The following is a 19107-nucleotide window of genomic DNA, read 5'->3' as shown; positions in this document are numbered from 1 at the left end:
AATTGTTGCTTTGGTGTGGTCATTTACATTAATATGTGCATAGTTCATACCGAAATTTCCTTTTATTTCACACCGGAGAACCACTTTTAACTGTCGGAAAATATCATTAAATCAACGGTAAACCGGCCAAACCGACCGGTAAATCGGTCTAACCGGTCGGTAAACCGGTCCGAACCGGTAGCACTGCGGCTTTTGAATTCAAATTTGAATCCAACCGATTTGGACCGTTTTCCGGTCAAACCGGTCCGGTATACCAAAACCGGACCCCGCCGGTTTGACCGGACCGGTCGGGATTAATAACCCTGAGGGGGAGATCATATGAGTTAAAGAGTCCATTACAATTAGACCTTGATTTTTTTTTTTGCGAAATAGACCTTGAAATTCTAAGATTGCATTGCTAGCCTATTCTGGGTACGGACTGGCCGGCCGGCCTGTCTAGGAAAAGCCCAGTCAAGTAGATTTATCCAGCCCACACTACAATCCAGGGCCCGTTTAGTTCCAAAAACAAAATTTTTTGGATGTCAAATCGACACTTTGACCAGATATCGGGAGGGTTTTTCGGACACTAATTAAAAAACTAATTTTAGAACTCACTTGGAAACCGCGAGACGAATTTTTTGAGGCCTTTGACCGCATCATTAGCACATGTGGGTTACTGTAGCACTTATGGCTAATCATGCACTAATTAGGCTCAAAAGATTCGTCTCGACGTGTACATCCAAACTGTGTAATTAGTTTTGTTATTCAATTATATTTAGTGCTTCATACGTGTGTTTAAAGGGGAGATGAAAATTTTTTGGAACTAAACGCGCCCCCAGCTCGGCCCACTCTCTCCCGTCTTCTTCGCTCGCTTCCTCTGTTTCGCCTCTCCCCGTTCCCCTCGCGGCACGGAAAAAAAAATCCCTAGCTAAACCCTCCTCCCAGTTGCTTCGTCGCCGCCATGGCGCTCCCCAAGCCGCTCCTCTCTCGCCTCGTCCCCCTCCCCCTCCGTCTCCGCCCCCAGCTCCGCCTCCTCTGCCTTGCCACTCCAACCGCCACCCCAACCGACGACGCCCAGCCCCCGGCGGACGCGGCCGCCGAGCGCCGCCGCCGCAAGCGCCGCCTCCGAGTGGAGCCCCCGCTCTCCCGGGGCCCGGCGCCGCAGCGCGCCCCGGGGGCGCCCCGCTCCGCTTCCAACCCCAACGCGCCCAAGATCCCCGAGTCGGCCTCGGTGCTATCGGGCAAGCGCCTCGACCTCCACCGCCGCATTCTCGCGCTCATCCGCGAGAACGACCTCGACGAGGCGGCGCTCCTCACGCGCCACTCCATCTACTCCAACTGCCGCCCCACCGTCTTCACCTGCAACGCCGTCCTCGCCGCGCTGCTCCGCCAGGCGCGCTACGCCGACCTCCTCTCGCTCCACCGGTTCGTCACCCAGGCCTCCGTCGCGCCCACCATCGCCACCTACAATCTCCTCCTCCAGGCGTACTGCGACTGCCGCCGCCCCGACGCCGCGCTCGAGCACTTCCGCCTCCTCCTCAAGGACGACTCGCCCGTGCTCCCATCCCCGACCACTTACCGCATCCTGGCACGGTCCCTCGCTGAGAATGGCAAGCTGGACCAGGCGATAGAGCTCAAGGATGGCATGCTCGAGCGTGGCCTCGTCGCTCCTGATACACAGGTCTATGCCTTCATCATGGGTGGGTTTGTCAATGCGGGGGATGGTGACATGGCCCTTTCATTGTACGAGGAGCTGAAGGAGAAGCTTGGTGGTGGGCCTATTCTCGATGGCGTGGTGTATGGTAACCTAATGAAAGGCTATTTCCTCAAGGGCATGGAGGAGGAGGCCATGAATTGCTATGATGAGGTGCTTGGAGAGGGTTCCAAGGTGAGGTTTGGCGCAGTGAGTTACAACATGGTGCTTGATGCGCTTGGGAGGAATGGGAGGTTGGAGGATGCCCTCAAGTTGTTTGATAGAATGTGCATGGAGCATGACCCACCCAGGACGATTACTGTAAACCTGGGGAGTTTTAATGTGATGGTTGATGCATATTGCCTTGCTAAAAGGTTTCAGGACGCAATTGAGGTCTTTGGGAAGATGGCTGAGAAGAGGTGTGCTCCAGATACTCTCTCCTACAATAATCTGATTGACTGGTTGGGGAAGAACGAACTTGTTGGGGAAGCAGAGGGATTGTACAAGGAAATGGCTGAACGAGGTGTAAACCCTGATGAGTACACATATGTGTTGCTTATTGAGTCCTGCTTTAAGGTGGATAGGGTGGATGATGCGGTTGGTTACTTCAAAAAGATGTTTGATGCTGGCCTGAGGCCCAACGCAAATGCATTTAACAAAGTCATGGGCGGCTTGGTGAAGGTTGATAGGATTGACGAGGCACAGGGATTCTTTGATATGATGCCTGAAAAAGAGGTCAAGCCAAACATTACCAGCTATGAGCTGTTGCTAAGGGCATATGTTGATGCTGCAAGATTGGATGATGCTATAAAGATAGCCAAGGGTATTCTCCTGGACGAGAGTGTTGTGTTTAGTGATGAAATGAAAGCACTTCTGGAGGGGGCACTTGAGAAAGAGGGGAGAGACGGGGATATGACAAAGTTGTATGAAGATGTTGAGAGGGAGAAAGCGGAGGCAGCTGCACGTGCTGCTGAAGAGAAGGCTAGAGCAGAGGCTCTTGCTAAAGAAGAAGAGGAGAGGAAGAAGGCTGAGGCGAAGGCTAAGGAAGAAGAAACTGCCAGGGCTAGCCGAGCAGCTATTGAGGCAGTGCTGAGTCGCAAGAGGGAAGCAGAAAATGAAGAATCGGCTGATAGACTGAGTGCTGAGGAGGCGGAGGTTGTTGAGTCCAGCACTGGCACCATCGGTCTTTCTGGAGAACAGAGTGAAGGCGATGAGCAGAAAAAGCAAGAGTCTGTTGAAGCCTCATCGGGGCCATAGCTTTGTCATCTTAGAGGTTCCTTTCTGGCACGGTTGATCATTAGCTTCATTTCAGTAGTATAATGTGATTAGGAGCCGCTCTTTGAGGAGGTTAGCTCAATGCTTTTATTTGAACTCACATGGATTCAAGTTGTACTGATTGTATGCTGTATTGCTGCAATCTTGTGTACCACATCTCGTGTTTTTTAGATAAATATAAGCTATAAATTTTCTTATATCCCTGTGATCCCTGAAATTACCTATTTTATTATTATTATATTGCTAGATAAATTATCCCTTTCACTCTTCATTCTGCAAATTTGAAGCAATTATCTATTTATCTTTTCATTTAACAAAGCGTGCTCATTCAAGGACCTTCCATGGCTTCAACATTCGAACTACAGGCTAGAATGCAGAGCTACCGAACACGCACGGGCTTGTGGCTCGGTTTTGGCTTAAGGTGTTTTTTTTAAACTATTTTTTGCCATCACTAAGAGTAGTGTACTCTTAGATGCCATCCTTGAGCTACATTTGGCCAGTGCCAAAGGATTATCTATTGCTGCATGCATCAAATGTCACAGAAGCCCACAATGCATTGCAGGGCCAGAAATATATGCCTCTGATTTGGCAAATGATAGAATTATTCCATATAACTACAATTATGATCCATTGGCAGAATACCTAAAGTATCGGTGATGATGGCTTCTCTGTTAATGGTGTACTGTTGGAACACCCTATCACTGCATCAGAGGCTGTTGGTAAGCTACTAAGGTTTGCGCTAATCCGGTAGAGTTAAATTAGCTTATTTTGATACAATCCCATAGAGTTGAACTTTGTACCTGGATTTTATATCTCTATCATGACTTATGATGGGAAAAAGTTCATCTGATAGTTACCCTTTCACTATCTCGAAGAATAATCAACATAATCTTCTTTAAGGAAGAGCTTATGAGTTATGATCTGTTTTCGTTTTTATATTTATAAATGGTATAATTTGCTTAACTGTTGTCACCTAGATGAGTTCTGTTACTAGTATTGACACTCCAAACCTTTATAGACGTCTGGGCTTACATTATTGAAATATTGTATCTTCCCCTTGTGCCATACCACATATTCTATTCATCTTTGCAGAAGTCAAATATTTTGAAACTTATCTTAATAAATGGGGTTATTTTTTCATTGATGAATCTATCTTGTACTGCAGATTTCTTTGCTGGCAAAATTATTAGGAATCGACATTACTGATTCTGTAAACACTACCTTAAAATGCTGCTGGCTATGATAATCAGGCTACCGAGGAAGTTCTGATCCAGTCAAAAGATAGTGCTGTTCTTGTCAAACTGAAGCAGCAGGAAACTACACTCTCCCCTTAGGCATTGGGGATGCTTCTGCTTCCTCATTAGAATACATGAAGAAGTTTGCCGATGCTGTAGCTGTTGATAGGAAATCTGGTTTTATCCTAATTCTTGATTTTATCATCAGACAGAACAGTCTTGTGAAAGATCCGCAGTCAGCGGGGCTAGCTGTGTATGCACAAGTGTTCTAGTGTGGTCTGGGAAATGATCTGCAGTTAAAGATTGTATTTCAATAAACCATACAGACCAAAAGCTACGCTACTATGCTAGTAGTTTGTGGGATCAATCATGCAAACTCTACCATTGGTTAAACATCCAAATTGCCATAGTCGTTTGTGGTTTTCTGAAAGAGTAAATTACACCCATCATATAACAACTTGGCAAGTTGGTGTAAATTAGTCCAACAACTTGTAAAGTGCTCAATTTAGTACAATAACTTGATAATTGGGTGCAGATTGATCTAACAAATTAGAAAATGCTTAATTTAGTGCAATAACTTGGTAAATTGGTGCATTCACATGTCGATGTTTAGCCGCCAAGCCTGCTCAGGGATACCCTTAGCAGTAGAATTGTAGGCAAGGGATCGACTAGCTCTGGAACTCGATGGTGCAAGGAACACAAGGATTTAGACAGGTTCGGGCCGCGAGGTGCGTAATAATGTGTGGTTGGTTGTATTGCCTTAGGTGATAGTGTGTTTTGAGAGGGTCCCTGCCCGCCCTTATATACTCTAGGGGGACAGGGTTACATGGAAAGTCCTAGCCGAGTACTGTTGGAATCCAACTACAACCTGGTCGGGTAGTTTCCTTGTACTACAGCTAATTCTATGCCTATTCGGGTAGTTACAAAAGAGGTAAGGTATATCCATATGCTATCTCTTACTGTAGAACATTCTAAGCTTGTAAGCAGTTCCACTGCCCCGGGCCTGACATCACAGTCCAAACATTACACGATAATATATTTGCTAACGTCAAGTCACAATAAAGAGTATATTCACGTCGGAAAAGTATTATTTGACCGTAGATTTTTGTGTCGCAATGGACACCAATAATTTTATTATTAGAAAAAAATTAATTATGCTTTTATTAAAAATAATATATTATTTAACCACCATTACAACAGAAACATATTAAGCAAAGTAGATGAACATCAATAATTCTTAAATTTTATAAATGGAAATTATTGATGGTGATCTGGTTGCTGCTTTTCAACTATGTACAATTTTTTATTAGTTCAGAAGCAAACAATTTTTCGAGTGACATCATTAGCATCACTCAAACACTGAAGTTCTTAGGTTTCTTGTGCGCTTCCGCTCATGTATTCAACAATGCTTATGTTTGTTTCCGTTTATTTAGCTTATTTTTTCCTTTCTAATGAATATATGTGGCTTTTAAAAATATATGTACCATGCTCCTATAAAGTATCAATAGTTTGTATCAACATATTGGCTTTTTTTAGTTTAACAGTGCATATAATTAAACATATCGACAACAGTGAGGGTGAATTTTTCAATATTAAATATCAAATTAAATAGTTTAATTTAAAATTAAATCACTATACAAAAATAATTAATGTAATGACATAACATTAGTTTTTAAACAGTGAAGGTTTTTATCATAGCCAAATACAGTGCCATGCAAGCACATGCTTGCAGCACAAAAATTAATAGTCAAATAATACTTAATAATTTGTTCTAACACGGATATACTATTTATTGAGACTTTGTTTTAGTTAAATTGACGTGTAATGTTTGGACTGTGAATGCACCTATTTGCCAAGTTATTACATTAAGTTGGGCATTTTATATATTGTTGGACCGATCTGCACCCACCTGCCAAGTTATTGCACTAATTTGAGCATTTTACTAGTTGTAGGACCAATTTGCACTAACTTACCAAATTATTATATAATGGATGCAATTTACTGAGTTGGGGTGCTCCAAATTGTGAAAGCTGCCTCGGTGGGAGGTGTGCCTTGTGTATGCGCCGCGTCCCGTCCCGTCCCCGCTGTCTGCGGACACGAGCCCGCACCCTTTTCGTCACTGCAGCAAGCTGTGCAGTCTGCAGGACTGCAAGTCTGCAACCCAGAGTCTCCAGTAGCGATCCACCGGCGAGCTCAGATCAGAATCCCCTCCCCTCTCCTCGCGACTCGCGAGCCCGCAGGGAAGGAATGGAGAGCGGCGGGGTCGGGATGGGCGGCGGCGAGTGCAGGAGCAACGACTACGGTGACGCCGCCTACTGGGACGCCCGCTACTCCTCCTCCGGGTCCCGCGCTTCCGGCGGCGGCGAGTTCTTCGACTGGTACCAGACGTACGCGGCGCTGCGCCCGCTCCTCCGGGCCCGCATCCCCGCCGCCTCCCGCGTCCTCATGGTCGGCTGCGGCAACTCCCGTACGTCTGCCACCTTGTCTCCCTTCTGTTGCGCGCTGCTGCGATTCGCGTTACTGTAACTACTGCTGCTTTCGCCATGCCTCGCCCGCCGAGCTAGAGCTTGCAGCTTCTCGGTGTTGCGGAATTTGCAGTGTCCCATCCAGGCTCCGAAATAGCCAGCTGCTACGGGATCGAGCTAGCTCATGCCTGCGTTTCGAGCTAGAACATGAGCCCATTCGATTCACAGATCGACCAATCAATTTTGAATAGCTCAGAGCGTTTGTTTTTATCAACCTCACTACACCATTCATCCACTGGGAGCATTCCAATCTTGTATGGCTATATATGCACAGTGCTCCCTTGACACACCTTCCATTAATTTCAATTTTTCATGTTTGGCTGGCTTTATGACTCTATCCTGCGTTCCTGTGAGCTACCTATGATATTGATATGAAGTGTGGGCTTAACATCTTGAACTTGAGGATGCTGAAGCAATCCTGTATTTTGTCTCTCAGTTTATTTGTGTTTTGATATTCCGTGCGTTGACAATTGACTTCATGATGCTATCTGATGATGTTTTTCATCTTGATTTGGGTAGTTTTGTCAGAGGATATGGCGAAGGATGGTTACAAGGACATTGTAAACATAGACATTTCATCTGTGGTCATCGAGCATATGAGAGAGAAACACAAGGAGATTCCACAGCTGACCTGTACTGTTTGCTGATAGTTTCATCTTCTTAACCTAAGGCCTCGATATGTAGTCTACTCACTTAGTCTTCTTATGCTTTAAGATATGCAGATGGATGTTAGGGACATGACTTTCTTTGGCGATGAATCGTTTGATTGTGTCCTTGATAAAGGTAAATTTTAAGCATCACGTTTACTCCAAAGCACATGAAACTGAAGTTGTTTCATAGTGTAATGCTCTTGAAATATTTTTATGGACCTCATACAAATCAACCCACTTTTTTGCTACTTGATTAATGGGTTAGTCTGTTGAACCTGTCACTTTAGGAACCCTGGATGCTATGATGGTAAGCACTGCCTGCCAAGTGAAGTACATATCAGCTTTCTGATTAGGCATGTGTTGAGATCGGTATTGCTATAATGTTCCAGTGTGCTGATGATGCTCCTGATGGTGCTTCAAAAATGCTAGCAGAAGTGGCAAGGTTTAAGACAAAAAAAAAATCTTCATTCTTTGCATATCAATCAATCCCATTATTTGTTAGCTGTTTTGAATTTATCTATGCTGCTTACTTGTGCAGGCTTCTTAGGCCTCATGGGATCTACTTGCTGGTACATTCTCTGAGTTGAAAGTTTACTCTATTCCTGAATGTTAATAAGATGATTATATGAAGAGAGATTGTCTTCTGGCAGATAACGTATGGTGCTCCTAAGGAACGAGTCCCACTTCTGAGCCAGGCTGGATGCAGATGGAGTATTGCACTTTACATTATGCGTAAGTTTGAAACACTCCCTTGCGCCGGAGCACACTCTAGCTGTCCATATGGGATCCTTGTTTCTGAGGACTTCACTAGATGCAAAATGCTTAAGGGAACATTCTTTTCTTAATTTGCTATTATTATCATTCTCAAAACTCAAGGGATATTTGAAGATTTCAAAAGATTCCTCTAAATAACGATAAACTCCCAATTATTGCAATAAAAAATAATGTGTTGTGGACGCATTTGTAGGCATCCAGTACAGGCGCCGGAATAAGGGCAGTGCGGCTTGCCCTTCATCTAGTGGCTAGAGTTTGTTACTATTTTTAGTAGATTTGTTTCAGGAATTACTAGAGTTTGTTATGGAAAATTGTAATCACCGTGCTATATAAGAGACACGGCTAGACTCTTGAGGGTTTAGGCAATAAAATAGATTCAATCTACTCAGAGCCTCCAAGGGAGGGCGAGTCTATCGAGTCTTATAATTGCCAATCGATCTGCTATAACATCTGGTATCAATCCTCTTGATCCTGCGCCTCCTTCCTTCCTGCGTTCCTCCACGCTTTCTCACCGCCGCCGCCTTCCTCCTCGCTGCGCACCCACCCACGCATCGCCATCGCCACCTCGACGATGGGCGATCCCCTCTCCGCCGCCGATTTCAAGTCCAGCAAGGACAAAATCTTGGCCGAGATCACCTCGGTCCGGGATGAACTCACCAAACTCAAGGGCGACCAGAGTCGCCTCACCGTCGCCGTCAATCGTCTGCAGTCTGACAAGCACGACGCCGGACCCTCCGGCGAGGACGACGACGACAAAGACGCCGACAAGCAGAAGCCTCCACCTCCTCCACCGCCGCCGCCTACCCACAAGCTTCGCTTCCCCAAGTATGACGGCGCTGAAGATCCAATCGGATGGCTTCATAAGTGTGAGCAATTCTTCCGGGCGCATCGCACGACAGAGGATGAGAAGGTCCTCACGACCTCCTACTACATGGAAGGCACGGCTCAACAGTGGTACTACCGCCTTGAGCGCAACCGCGGCGTACTGACCTGGCCACAGTTCGTCGACTTCGTCAATCGCCGCTTTGGGCCTCCGGTGTGCAGCAACCCCTTGGGCGAGCTGGCGCACCTCCGCCGCACGGGATCGGTCTCGGAATACCAAGACCAGTTCTTGCTTCTGCTCGCACGTTGTGACAACGTCTCCGAGCGCCAACAAGTCGATCTCTTCACCATCGGCCTCCGCAATCCACTGCGCATGGACGTCGAGTTGCAGCGGCCGGAGACTCTGGAGGACGCCATGAGCCTCGCCCGTTCTTTCGAACGCCGGCTACAGATCGACGACGACGACATCTAGGATGTTGCACGGGCACCAGGGCATTTGGCGCCCCCGCCGCGGTCTCCTTCGACGCCATCCCCTGCGCCGTGCGCCTCCGGCAACAACGGTCCTCGTCTTTCACCGACGACGCCATCCGCTCCCCCGCGCCCGCCCCCGAAGCCCGGCGCTCGCTTCATGCTCCTGACGCCGCAGGAGATGGCTCAGCGGCGTATCAACGGCCTATGCTTCAACTGCCCCGAGAAATTCACCCCGGGCCACATCGACAAGTGCACCATGAAGGGCATCTACCTCATGGAACTCGATGCTGCCTCGGACGACGATCTCGGCATCTCCCTGCACGCGCTCAGGGGTATCAAGACGGCGGACACGATGCACCTCGCTACCACGCTCGCTGGCTCCACCGTGCGTGCCCTGGTCGACTCGGGCTCCTCGCAGTCCTTCATCTCCACCAAGGTGGCCGACTGGCTCGGCATCAGCCCCTCGCCGCGCCCCAGCCTCTCGGTCGGTGTGGCTAACGGTGATCGCGTCCAGTGCGCCGGCATCTGCTCCGCGGTTCCCATCTCCATCGGGCACGAGCGCTTCGTCGTCGACTTGTACGTCCTCCCGCTCGAGGAGTACGACATCGTGCTTGGGTGCCAGAGGCTGAGGACCCTCGGTCCTATTCTCTGGGACTTCGAGCACCGCTCCATGACATTTTGGCGCGACGGCCAGCGCGTCTAGTGGCTGGGCTCGTCCTCGACACTACTGCCGCGCGTGACCGCGCTGTCCCCCGTCGACCTCCTGGCGCTCCTCCTCGACGAGTTCGCGAACGTCTTCGAGGAACCTGTGCAGCTCCCACCGCAGCGCCGCCTAGACCACCGGATTCATCTTCTGCCGGGAACGGCTCCGGTGGCCGTGCGGCCATATCGCTATCCCCAGCTCCTCAAGGACGATATCGAGCGTCAATGCGCCGAGATGCTCAAGCAGGGCATCATCCGCCCGAGCACTTCCGCATTCTCCTCGCTGGTACTCCTCGTCCGCAAGCGGGACGGCTCTTGGCGCTTCTGCATCGACTACAGGGCGCTGAATGCGAGCACCGTCCTTGACATGTTCCCGATCCCCATCGTCGATGAGCTGCTAGATGAGCTCAAGGGGGCGCTATTCTTCACCAAGCTTGATTTGCGTAGCGGCTATCATCAAGTCCGCATGCACGTCGACGACATCCAGAAGACGTCGTTCTGCACTCACCATGGACACATCGAATTCCTGGTGATGGCGTTCGGGCTCACGAACGCTCCGTCGACGTTCCAGGCATTGATGAACGAGGTTCTGAGTCCGTTCCTTCGTCAATTCGTGCTTGTGTTTTTTGACGATATTTTGATCTACAGTCGCACGTGGGCCGAGCACTTGAGCGACATCCGCCAGGTCCTCGCTATACTGCGTGAGCACTCTCTCTTCCTCAAGAAATCCAAGTGCTGCTTTGCAGAACACAGCGTGGCGTACCTCGGCCACATCATCTCCTCCACGGGTGTCGCCATGGACCCCTCCAAGATCGAAGTTGTACACGCTTGGCCTCAGCCATGCTCGGTCAAGGCGCTGCGCGGCTTCCTCAGCCTCACCGGCTACTACCGGTGCTTCATCAAGAACTACGGCACCATCGCTGCTCCGCTGACGGCCTTGCTCAAACGCAAGGCCTTCCTGTGGTCGCCGGCCGCTACTGAGGCATTCTTGGCGCTCAAGTCGGCCCTCACCTCCGGACCAACCCTGCAGCTGCCGGACTTCTCCGCCCCGTTCATTGTCGACTGCGATGCCTCCGGCACAGGCGTCGGTGTTGTTCTTCACCAAGGCGCCGGCCCGATCGCCTTCTTCAGCCGCGCCATGGCGCCACAGCACGCCAAGTTGGCCGCCTACGAGCGCGAGCTGATCGGCCTCGTCAAGACGGTCAAGCATTGGCGCCCCTACCTCTGGGCGCGCCCGTTCACCGTCCGAACGAATCACTTCGCGCTGAAGTATCTACTGGATCAACGGCTATCGACCATCCCGCAGCACACTTGGGTCAGCAAGCTCTTCGGCTATGACTTTGCTGTGGAGTTCAAGCCGGGGCGCCGGAACACTGCCACTGACGCACTCTCTCGTCGTGACGAGACGGTGGTGGCTCCGGTCGCCTGCGCCATCTCCCGGCCGGACATCGAGCTCTTCGAGGACTTCAGACATGAGGCGTCCACCCTGCCAGAGATCGTCGCCAAGCATGCTGAGATCGAACGAGGCGATGCGGGTGCTTCCTGGAGCATGACCGATGGCTTCGTCATGCACAGAGGGCGGATCTTTGTGCCAGCGTCCTCTTCCCTCTGGCCAAGCATCCTCGCCACGGCCCATGGTGCGGAACACGAAGGTGTTCAGAAGACCCTACACCGGCTGCGCGCTTCGTTTTACAACCCCGGCGCCAATCGTCTAGTGCGCGACTTCATCCATGGCTGCGCCACCTGCCAGCGCAACAAGACCGAACATCTACATCTCGCCGGTCTCCTTCAGCCTCTTCCTGTGCCCACAGCGGTATGGCAAGATATCGCCCTCGACTTTGTGGAAGGGTTCCCTCGCATCGGCGGCAAGTCGGTCGTCCTCACCGTCGTCGACAGGTTCTCCAAATATGCACACTTCATCGCCCTCGGCCACCCCTACTCGGCGACTTCGGTGGCGTGCGCCTTCTTCGACCATATCGTGCGCCTGCACGGCATCCCGTGTTCCATCGTCAGTGATCGGGACCTTGTCTTCACCAGCACCTTTTGGACGGAGTTGTTCGACCTCTCTGGCGTCGAGCTTCGCCTTAGCTCTGCATTCCTGTTGACGCTCCTTAGCGCCCCCGATTTATATACCGCAAGCGCACGGTTTCGTGCAGCTTTTCCCTCAGAGTATTCCCCCAAGGTTTATCAATCCACGGAACCAAAGAGACAAGAAATAATCTACTAGCATAGAGATTCCTTTGTGTTGATGTGGTGTAAAACGAATCTAATCTACTGAAAACACGACAAACACCGAAGGTAGCAAGGGAAAGTTAGAGATAACCAATCTAGATCACCTAGATCATGCATATGTTGTAGTTCTAGCTAGATAAAGTGAAGTAAGGTAGATGTGAATATCAATGAAAAGCCTCTTTAAACCCAAAATCTCCAATCCGGTCCCTCGATACTCCGCCTACTCTGTGGAGACGGGCTGTCACGACGCCCCCCTTTTGAACGAAATACCCTGAAGTAAGTCGAACCCCCTTTGGTAGTTCCGCCATAAACCTCTAGCCACCATGACTACAAGATCATGCTAAGCGATCTATCTCGATAATAGATCTAGGATGAAGCAAACCCAAAGAAAAGAACGAAATCGAAAGAGAGAATATGGTCGCTAAACATTCGGAATCACAAATAACTTCACCATGAATGATTGTACATCACAAGATCACAACCGGGGCCATATCTTGATCTTGATGATCCTAGCTCCAGAACTCCGACGTGGTCTTCCTTGCAAGGTTCCCACGTCGGCTAGGGCGAACCCTAGACAACTAGCACGACCCTCGGCTCTCCGAGAGGTGTCCCTCTATCTTCTCTGCTCCTTGGCGTCGTCTCCCGAATTGATCTCTCCGTGAACCTTGGGGAGGGGTCTTTAAATAGCCTCAGGGAACCCTCGGTCAAAGGGGAGGTCGAACCGACCTAAAAAAGGGCTGGGCCGGCCGGCCCAATGAGCCTAGGCCGGCCGGCCTGGCACTTTCCTTCGCCGGCTCGTGTTCATCTTTCTCCCCAAGTCTACTGGAATTTTCTAGAGTTTATGTCTTTCACGATTGCACCCCATTAGACGTCGTTATCTTCGAGATTTCTTCGAGGAGAAGGATAGGATAGAAAATCCTTACTTAAATATCTCTTTGTTTTGCTTAGCCCCGAAGTATCTTGATCTTATCTTGTGGGCTTTGTCCTTTGGGCTTCATTGGAGGGTGGATGTGCATGAATGAGCCTCTAATCATCATGGCCTTCGATCCTTTGTTCGGGCTTTAGCCTTCGTCTTTCTTCGTGTCATCGCGTGATCGTGGGTCTCGCCATTTCATGCTCCAAAATTGGTCAAAAACCTGCATAAACGAAGTACCTCCAAAATATATGTGCAAACGTGAAAATGACCAATAATTGGGCCGAGGTTATGATGGTTAGTAATTTTGATATTAAATTCATGCCATTATCAAAGTTAAACAGGGGATAAAATGGATACTTAAGGAGCGCCAACAATTCCACCCGCAGACTGATGGGCAGTCCGAGGTGACCAACCGCATCTTGGGCGTGTATCTTCGCTGTCTGGCCGGCGATCGGCCGCATTCTTGGCTTCGCTAGCTTCCCTGGACGGAATTCTGCTACAACTCCTCGTACCAGACAGCGCTTCGGGCGACACCGTTTGAGGTCGTCTACGGTCGCCCCCCCTCCCCCCCCCCGCCGACCATGGCCTCGTATCAGCCAGGCGTGGCCCGTGTTACTGCCTTGGACAAGCCGCTCAAGAAGCGGGGCGTGTTCCTGCAGGAGATCCGGGATCGTCTCCTCGCCGCCCAAGCCACCATGAAGCAATATTATGACAAAGGTCATCGTGACGTTGCCTTGCAGGTTGGTGATTGGGCCTGGTTGCGTCTTCATCACCGTTCTGCAGCTTGCATCACCGACAAGTCCTCTGGCAAGCTGGCTCCGAAATACTATGGCCATAATTGGTGCTCGAGCGCATAGGCGATGTTGCCTACCGCCTGCAGCTCCCTCCCCAATCCAAGATTCACAATGTCTTCCATGTGGTCTTCCTCAAGAAGCATCAAGGTGATCCCCCTCCGGCAATGGTGCCTCTCCCGCCGGTGATTCATGGGCGTGTTGTGCCTACACCAGCGTCAGTCAAGCGCGCTCGCCTTAACCATGGCGTCTGGGAGCTTTGTGTTCGCTGGGTCGGTCGAGACGCGTCGGAGGAGACGTACCCAGAATTTCAGCTCGAGGACGAGCTGTTTCGCGAGGAGGGAGGAAATGTTGTGGGCGCATTTGTAGGCATCCAGTACAGGCGCCGGAATAAGGGCAGTGCGGCTGGCCCTTCATCTAGTGGCTAGAGTTTGTTACTGTTAAGTATATATCTTGGCCCATATACTCTAGGCCCATGTGGCCCATGTGTTCTCTCTTCACCTTCCACCTTTTAAGTCTGACTGCAGACGTACTCTCACTCAAGCTCTCAGTCGTTTCCTCCATTCAAGGTAACATGAGTCACAGTTCCGTTCTATTCTATGTTTTGGGTACAAGTATCAGCCTTTCCTCAACATGTTGCAATCCAGTGATATCAAGCTTGATGCTAGGGTTCATGCTAGTGAAACTGTGTCTATTGCTGTAGCCTCTCAGAACATTGTTTCGCAGTCTTGGATTCTAGATTCAGGGGCTTCTTTTCATGTGACATCTGACAAGTCTAAGTTGGTAGCATGTAAATCAGTCACCAATGCTTCTTCTATTCACACTGCTGACGGCACATCATGTCATATTACTCATCAGGGTTCCTTTCAATCTCCCCATTTTTATATACCTGATGTTTCCTGTGTTCCTCAGCTATCGATGAATCTTCTATCAGTGGGTCAAATCGCTGATATGAACTGCTTTGTTGGATTTGATGATTCATCATGTTTTATCCAAGATCGTCAGAGTGGAAGTGTGATTGGGACTGGTCGTTGTCGTAAAGATTCTTCTAACCTCTATGTTCTGGACACCTTACATCTTCCTTCTTCCACCGCTTGTGTGTCATCAGCTGTGTCATCATCAGGTTCATCTTTCGCCAAGTGGCATCATCGTCTTGGCCACCTATGTGGGTCTCGATTGTCTACCCTGATTCATGAGGGTCGTCTTGGTCGTATCCCTATTGATTCTAGTTTCCATTGCAAGGGTTGCAGGCTTGGCAAACAGGTACAACTCCCATATTCTAGTAGTACTTCTCATTCTGCCCGACCTTTTGATCTTGTTCACTCAGATGTTTGGGGTCCTTCACCTTTTCCTTCTAAGGGTGGTTACAGCTACTATGTCATATTCATTGATGACCATTCTCGATATACTTGGATCTATTTTATGAAACATCGATCCCAACTGTATTCCATTTACCAGTCCTTTGCTCGCATGGTTCACACTCAATTTTCCACTCTGTTAGAGTTTTTCGTTCTGATTCTGGAGGTGAATACTTGTCTTCCGCTTTTTGCCAGTTTCTCACTTTCGAGGGCACCCTTCCTCAGCTCTCATGTGCAGGTGCTCATGCTCAAAATGGTGTTGCTGAACGAAAACATCGCCATCTTATAGAGACTGCTCGCACACTTCTCATTGCATCTTTTGTGCCTTCTCATTTTTGGGGAGAAGCTGTCTCTACTGCTGTTTATCTTATTAATCGGCAACCTTCCTCCAAACTTGCTGGCAAATGCCCTGGTGAGGTTCTTTTTGGTATACCTCCTAACTATGATCATCTCAGGATTTTTGGTTGCACATGTTATGTCTTGCTTGCACCTCGCGAACGGACTAAGTTGACTGCCCAGTCGGTCGAGTGTGTTTTTTTGGGGTATGGTCCTGAACATAAGGGTTATCGTTGTTATGACCCCTCTGCTCGTCGCATCCGTATCTCTCGTGATGTGACCTTTGTTGAGAACCGTCCTTTCTTTTATAACCCTTCCACCCAACCCTCATATTCTCCCATAGAGTCCACTTCATTTCTCTATCTTCCTCCTATCTCATCCAATAATGATGTCTCTACACCATCTTCATCTGTTACACACATTCCTGATCCTACTACTCCCATCACACCCGCTACTATTGTGCCTCATCCATCACCTCCGTCCACTCAGCCTCCACCACCCACTTCTCCTAGACCTCCACCATCAAAACCTCCTATCACACAAGTTTACACTCGTCATCGCTCAGCTCCCACAGAACTTTCACTTAGTCCTTCTTCAGTCAGTCCAGATGCTCCTGTTTTTGATGATTCTAATGCTTCTGATGGGTCACATGCTGCTTCTGGCGAGCCACCGGTTGGCCAGCAATATAATTTGCGTGATCGGGCTGCTATTGGGCCGCCTGTCAGGTTGGGTTTCCCACATGTCAGTGTTGTTACTGATGAGCCATCCACTTATCATGAAGCTTCTAGCATTCCGGAGTGGCAGGATGCTATGTCTGAGGAGTTGGCAGCCCTTGAGCGTACAGGCACCTGGGATCTTGTTCCATTACCATCACATGCAGTGCCTATTACATGTAAATGGGTGTTCAAAATTAAAACCAAGTCAGATGGTTCTATTGAGAGATATAAAGCTCGTCTAGTTGCAATGGGTTTTCAGCAGACAAAGGGGCATGATTATGATGAGACATTTGCTCCTGTTGCACACATGACCACTGTTCGTACTCTGATTGCAGTCGCTGCTTCTTGTTCTTGGACTATCTCTCAGATGGATGTCAAGAATGCTTTTCTTCATGGTGATTTACATGAGGAAGTTTATATGCAGCTCCCACCAGGTGTTGATGCACCTTCAGGATATGTTTGTCGTCTTCGTCGTGCATTATATGGCCTTAAACAGGCCCCTCGTGCCTGGTTTGAGCGTTTTGTCTCTGTGATATAGGCTGCTGGTTTCTCACCAAGTGATCATGATCCTGCTTTATTTATTCATCTATCTCCACGTGGTCGTACTTTGCTTCTCCTGTATGTTGATGACATGTTGATTACGGGGGATCATGTGGAACACATTTCTCATGTCAAGAAGCAACTTGGTGAGCACTTTAAGATGTCTGATTTAGGTCCTCTCAGTTATTTCTTGGGGATTGAGGTTTTGCATTCTACCAAGGGCTATTATCTTTCTCAGTCCAAATATATACACGATCTTGTTGCTCGTTCTGGCATTACTGATAATCAAACTGCTGCAACACCAATGGACATGCACTTGCAGCTTCGTCCTACGGATGGTACACCTTTGGAGGATCCCTCACGATATAGGCATATTGTGGGCAGCCTTGTTTATCTCACTGTTACCAGACCTGACATTGCCCATGCAGTCCATATTTTGAGTCAGTTTGTGGGTGCTCCTACTTCGGTTCATTTTGGACATTTGCTTCGTGTGTTGAGATACTTAAGAGGGACATCATCTCAGTGTTTGTTTTATGCTTGTGATAGTCCGCTTCGTCTTCATGCTTATTCGGACTCCACTTGGGCGAGTGATCCGGCAGATCGTCGTTCTGTCACTGGTTATTGCATTCTTCTTGGCTCTTCTCCTCTTGTATGGAAGTCTAAGAAGCAAGCAGCTGTATCTCGGTCTAGTACAGAAGCAGAACTTTGAGCACTTGCCACTACCACTTCAGAGATTGTATGGCTTCAATGGTTATTAGCTGATTTTGGCATCTTCCCTGATGCTCCCACACCTCTTTTCTGTGATAATACTGGAGCCATACAGATTGCCAATGATCCTGTGAAGCATGAACTTACCAAGCATATTGGTGTTGATGCCTCCTTCACCCGGTCTCATTGTCATCAAAAGACGATTGCTCTTCAGTATGTGCCATCAGAACTGCAGGTGGCAGATTTTTTCACTAAAGCACAAACTCGAGAGCAACATCGGCTTCATTTGCTCAAACTCAATGCTTCAGATCCTCCAACTCCGCCTTGAGTTTGAAGGGGGGGGGTGTTAAGTATATATCTTGGCCCATATACTCTAGGCCCATGTGTTCTCTCTTCACCTTCCACCTTTTTAAGTCTGACTGCAGACGTACTCTCACTCAAGCTCTCCGTCGTTTCCTCCATTCAAGGTAACAGTTACTATTTTTACTAGATTTGTTTCAGGAATTACTAGAGTTTGTTATGGAAAATTGTAATCACCTGCTATATAAGAGACATGGCTGGACTCTCGAGGGTTTAGGCAATAAAATAGATTCAATCTACTCAGAGCCTCCAAGGGAGGGCGAGTCTATCGAGTCTTATAATTGCCAATCGATCTGCTATAACATAATGAATGAAAAAATATAACAAAGGAAAAAGGATGCACTAATTTTGTGCTTATACAGACCTGACGCCAGATCTATTCTTTTTGTTCACAGCTACACCTAGATACCAATTGAAAATGAGCAAAGGTGCTCCACAGTCTACCATGGAGGAAGTTGCACTCACAGAGGATGGTCAACTGCCACCTGATTATGTTCTCAAAGATCCAGAGTCACATTTCATTTACATTTGTCACAAGTTGGCAGTGAAAGAGGCTAATTGAAGAGCTACCGAGCCAGAGGAAACAACAAACACAAACTAGTTCCACCTCAGGTCCTTAAATTTTCATCTTGTTTGTTGCTGTTGGAGTTCATTGTTGATTTGTTGTACTGGCATAGCCCGGGGTCGTGATTTGTGTGATGTGTTACGGTGTTACCCTTGGTATTTAAAATACATTACACCCCTTCTATAAATTAAGAATCGCCGATTGACCATTCATTTGAAAGCTTTATTCATGGACATTTCATTGGTAAATTGAAATTTTTACCAACTGACACCCGTTGCCAATTTGGTGCTATGGTTTTGTGTATCCACTTATTTGCAAATTGAAGTTGGTTTTTTGCAATGGTACCGATCCAATTAACCCTTGTTAAGTTGTTATAATCTATTCCAATAAACTTTCAAACTTTTCAGCCTAAAAAAGTTTGGTGCACTCACTAAAGCAAAATTTAGAGCTGCACCTGGC

General features: G+C 48.3%; 2 protein-coding genes across 2 annotated transcripts; both read left to right on the top strand.

Moving 5' to 3' along the window:
• Nucleotides 1–861: 861 nt before the first annotated feature.
• Nucleotides 862–3146, top strand: LOC120665605 (pentatricopeptide repeat-containing protein At3g49240, mitochondrial-like). The gene has a single exon (XM_039945200.1). It carries the CDS (start codon nt 941–943, stop codon nt 2927–2929), a length of 1989 nt encoding a protein of 662 aa, XP_039801134.1. The 5' UTR covers nt 862–940; the 3' UTR covers nt 2930–3146.
• Nucleotides 3147–6249: 3103 nt separating this feature from the next.
• On the top strand, nt 6250–18873 carry LOC120665604 (EEF1A lysine methyltransferase 4-like). Its single transcript, XM_039945199.1, has 8 exons — nt 6250–6649; nt 7227–7340; nt 7422–7490; nt 7645–7664; nt 7747–7799; nt 7896–7926; nt 8008–8089; nt 18479–18873. The coding sequence occupies exons 1-8, from the start codon at nt 6430–6432 to the stop codon at nt 18643–18645; spliced, it is 756 nt and encodes a 251-aa protein (XP_039801133.1). The 5' UTR covers nt 6250–6429; the 3' UTR covers nt 18646–18873.
• The last annotated feature ends 234 nt before the right edge of the window (nt 18874–19107 follow it).

The sequence above is a fragment of the Panicum virgatum genome, chromosome 3N (genome assembly GCF_016808335.1).
Source record: "Panicum virgatum strain AP13 chromosome 3N, P.virgatum_v5, whole genome shotgun sequence".
Classification (NCBI taxonomy): domain Eukaryota; kingdom Viridiplantae; phylum Streptophyta; class Magnoliopsida; order Poales; family Poaceae; genus Panicum; species Panicum virgatum.
Note: the sequence above shows the minus strand (reverse complement) of the source record. Positions and strands in the feature narration are given on the sequence as shown.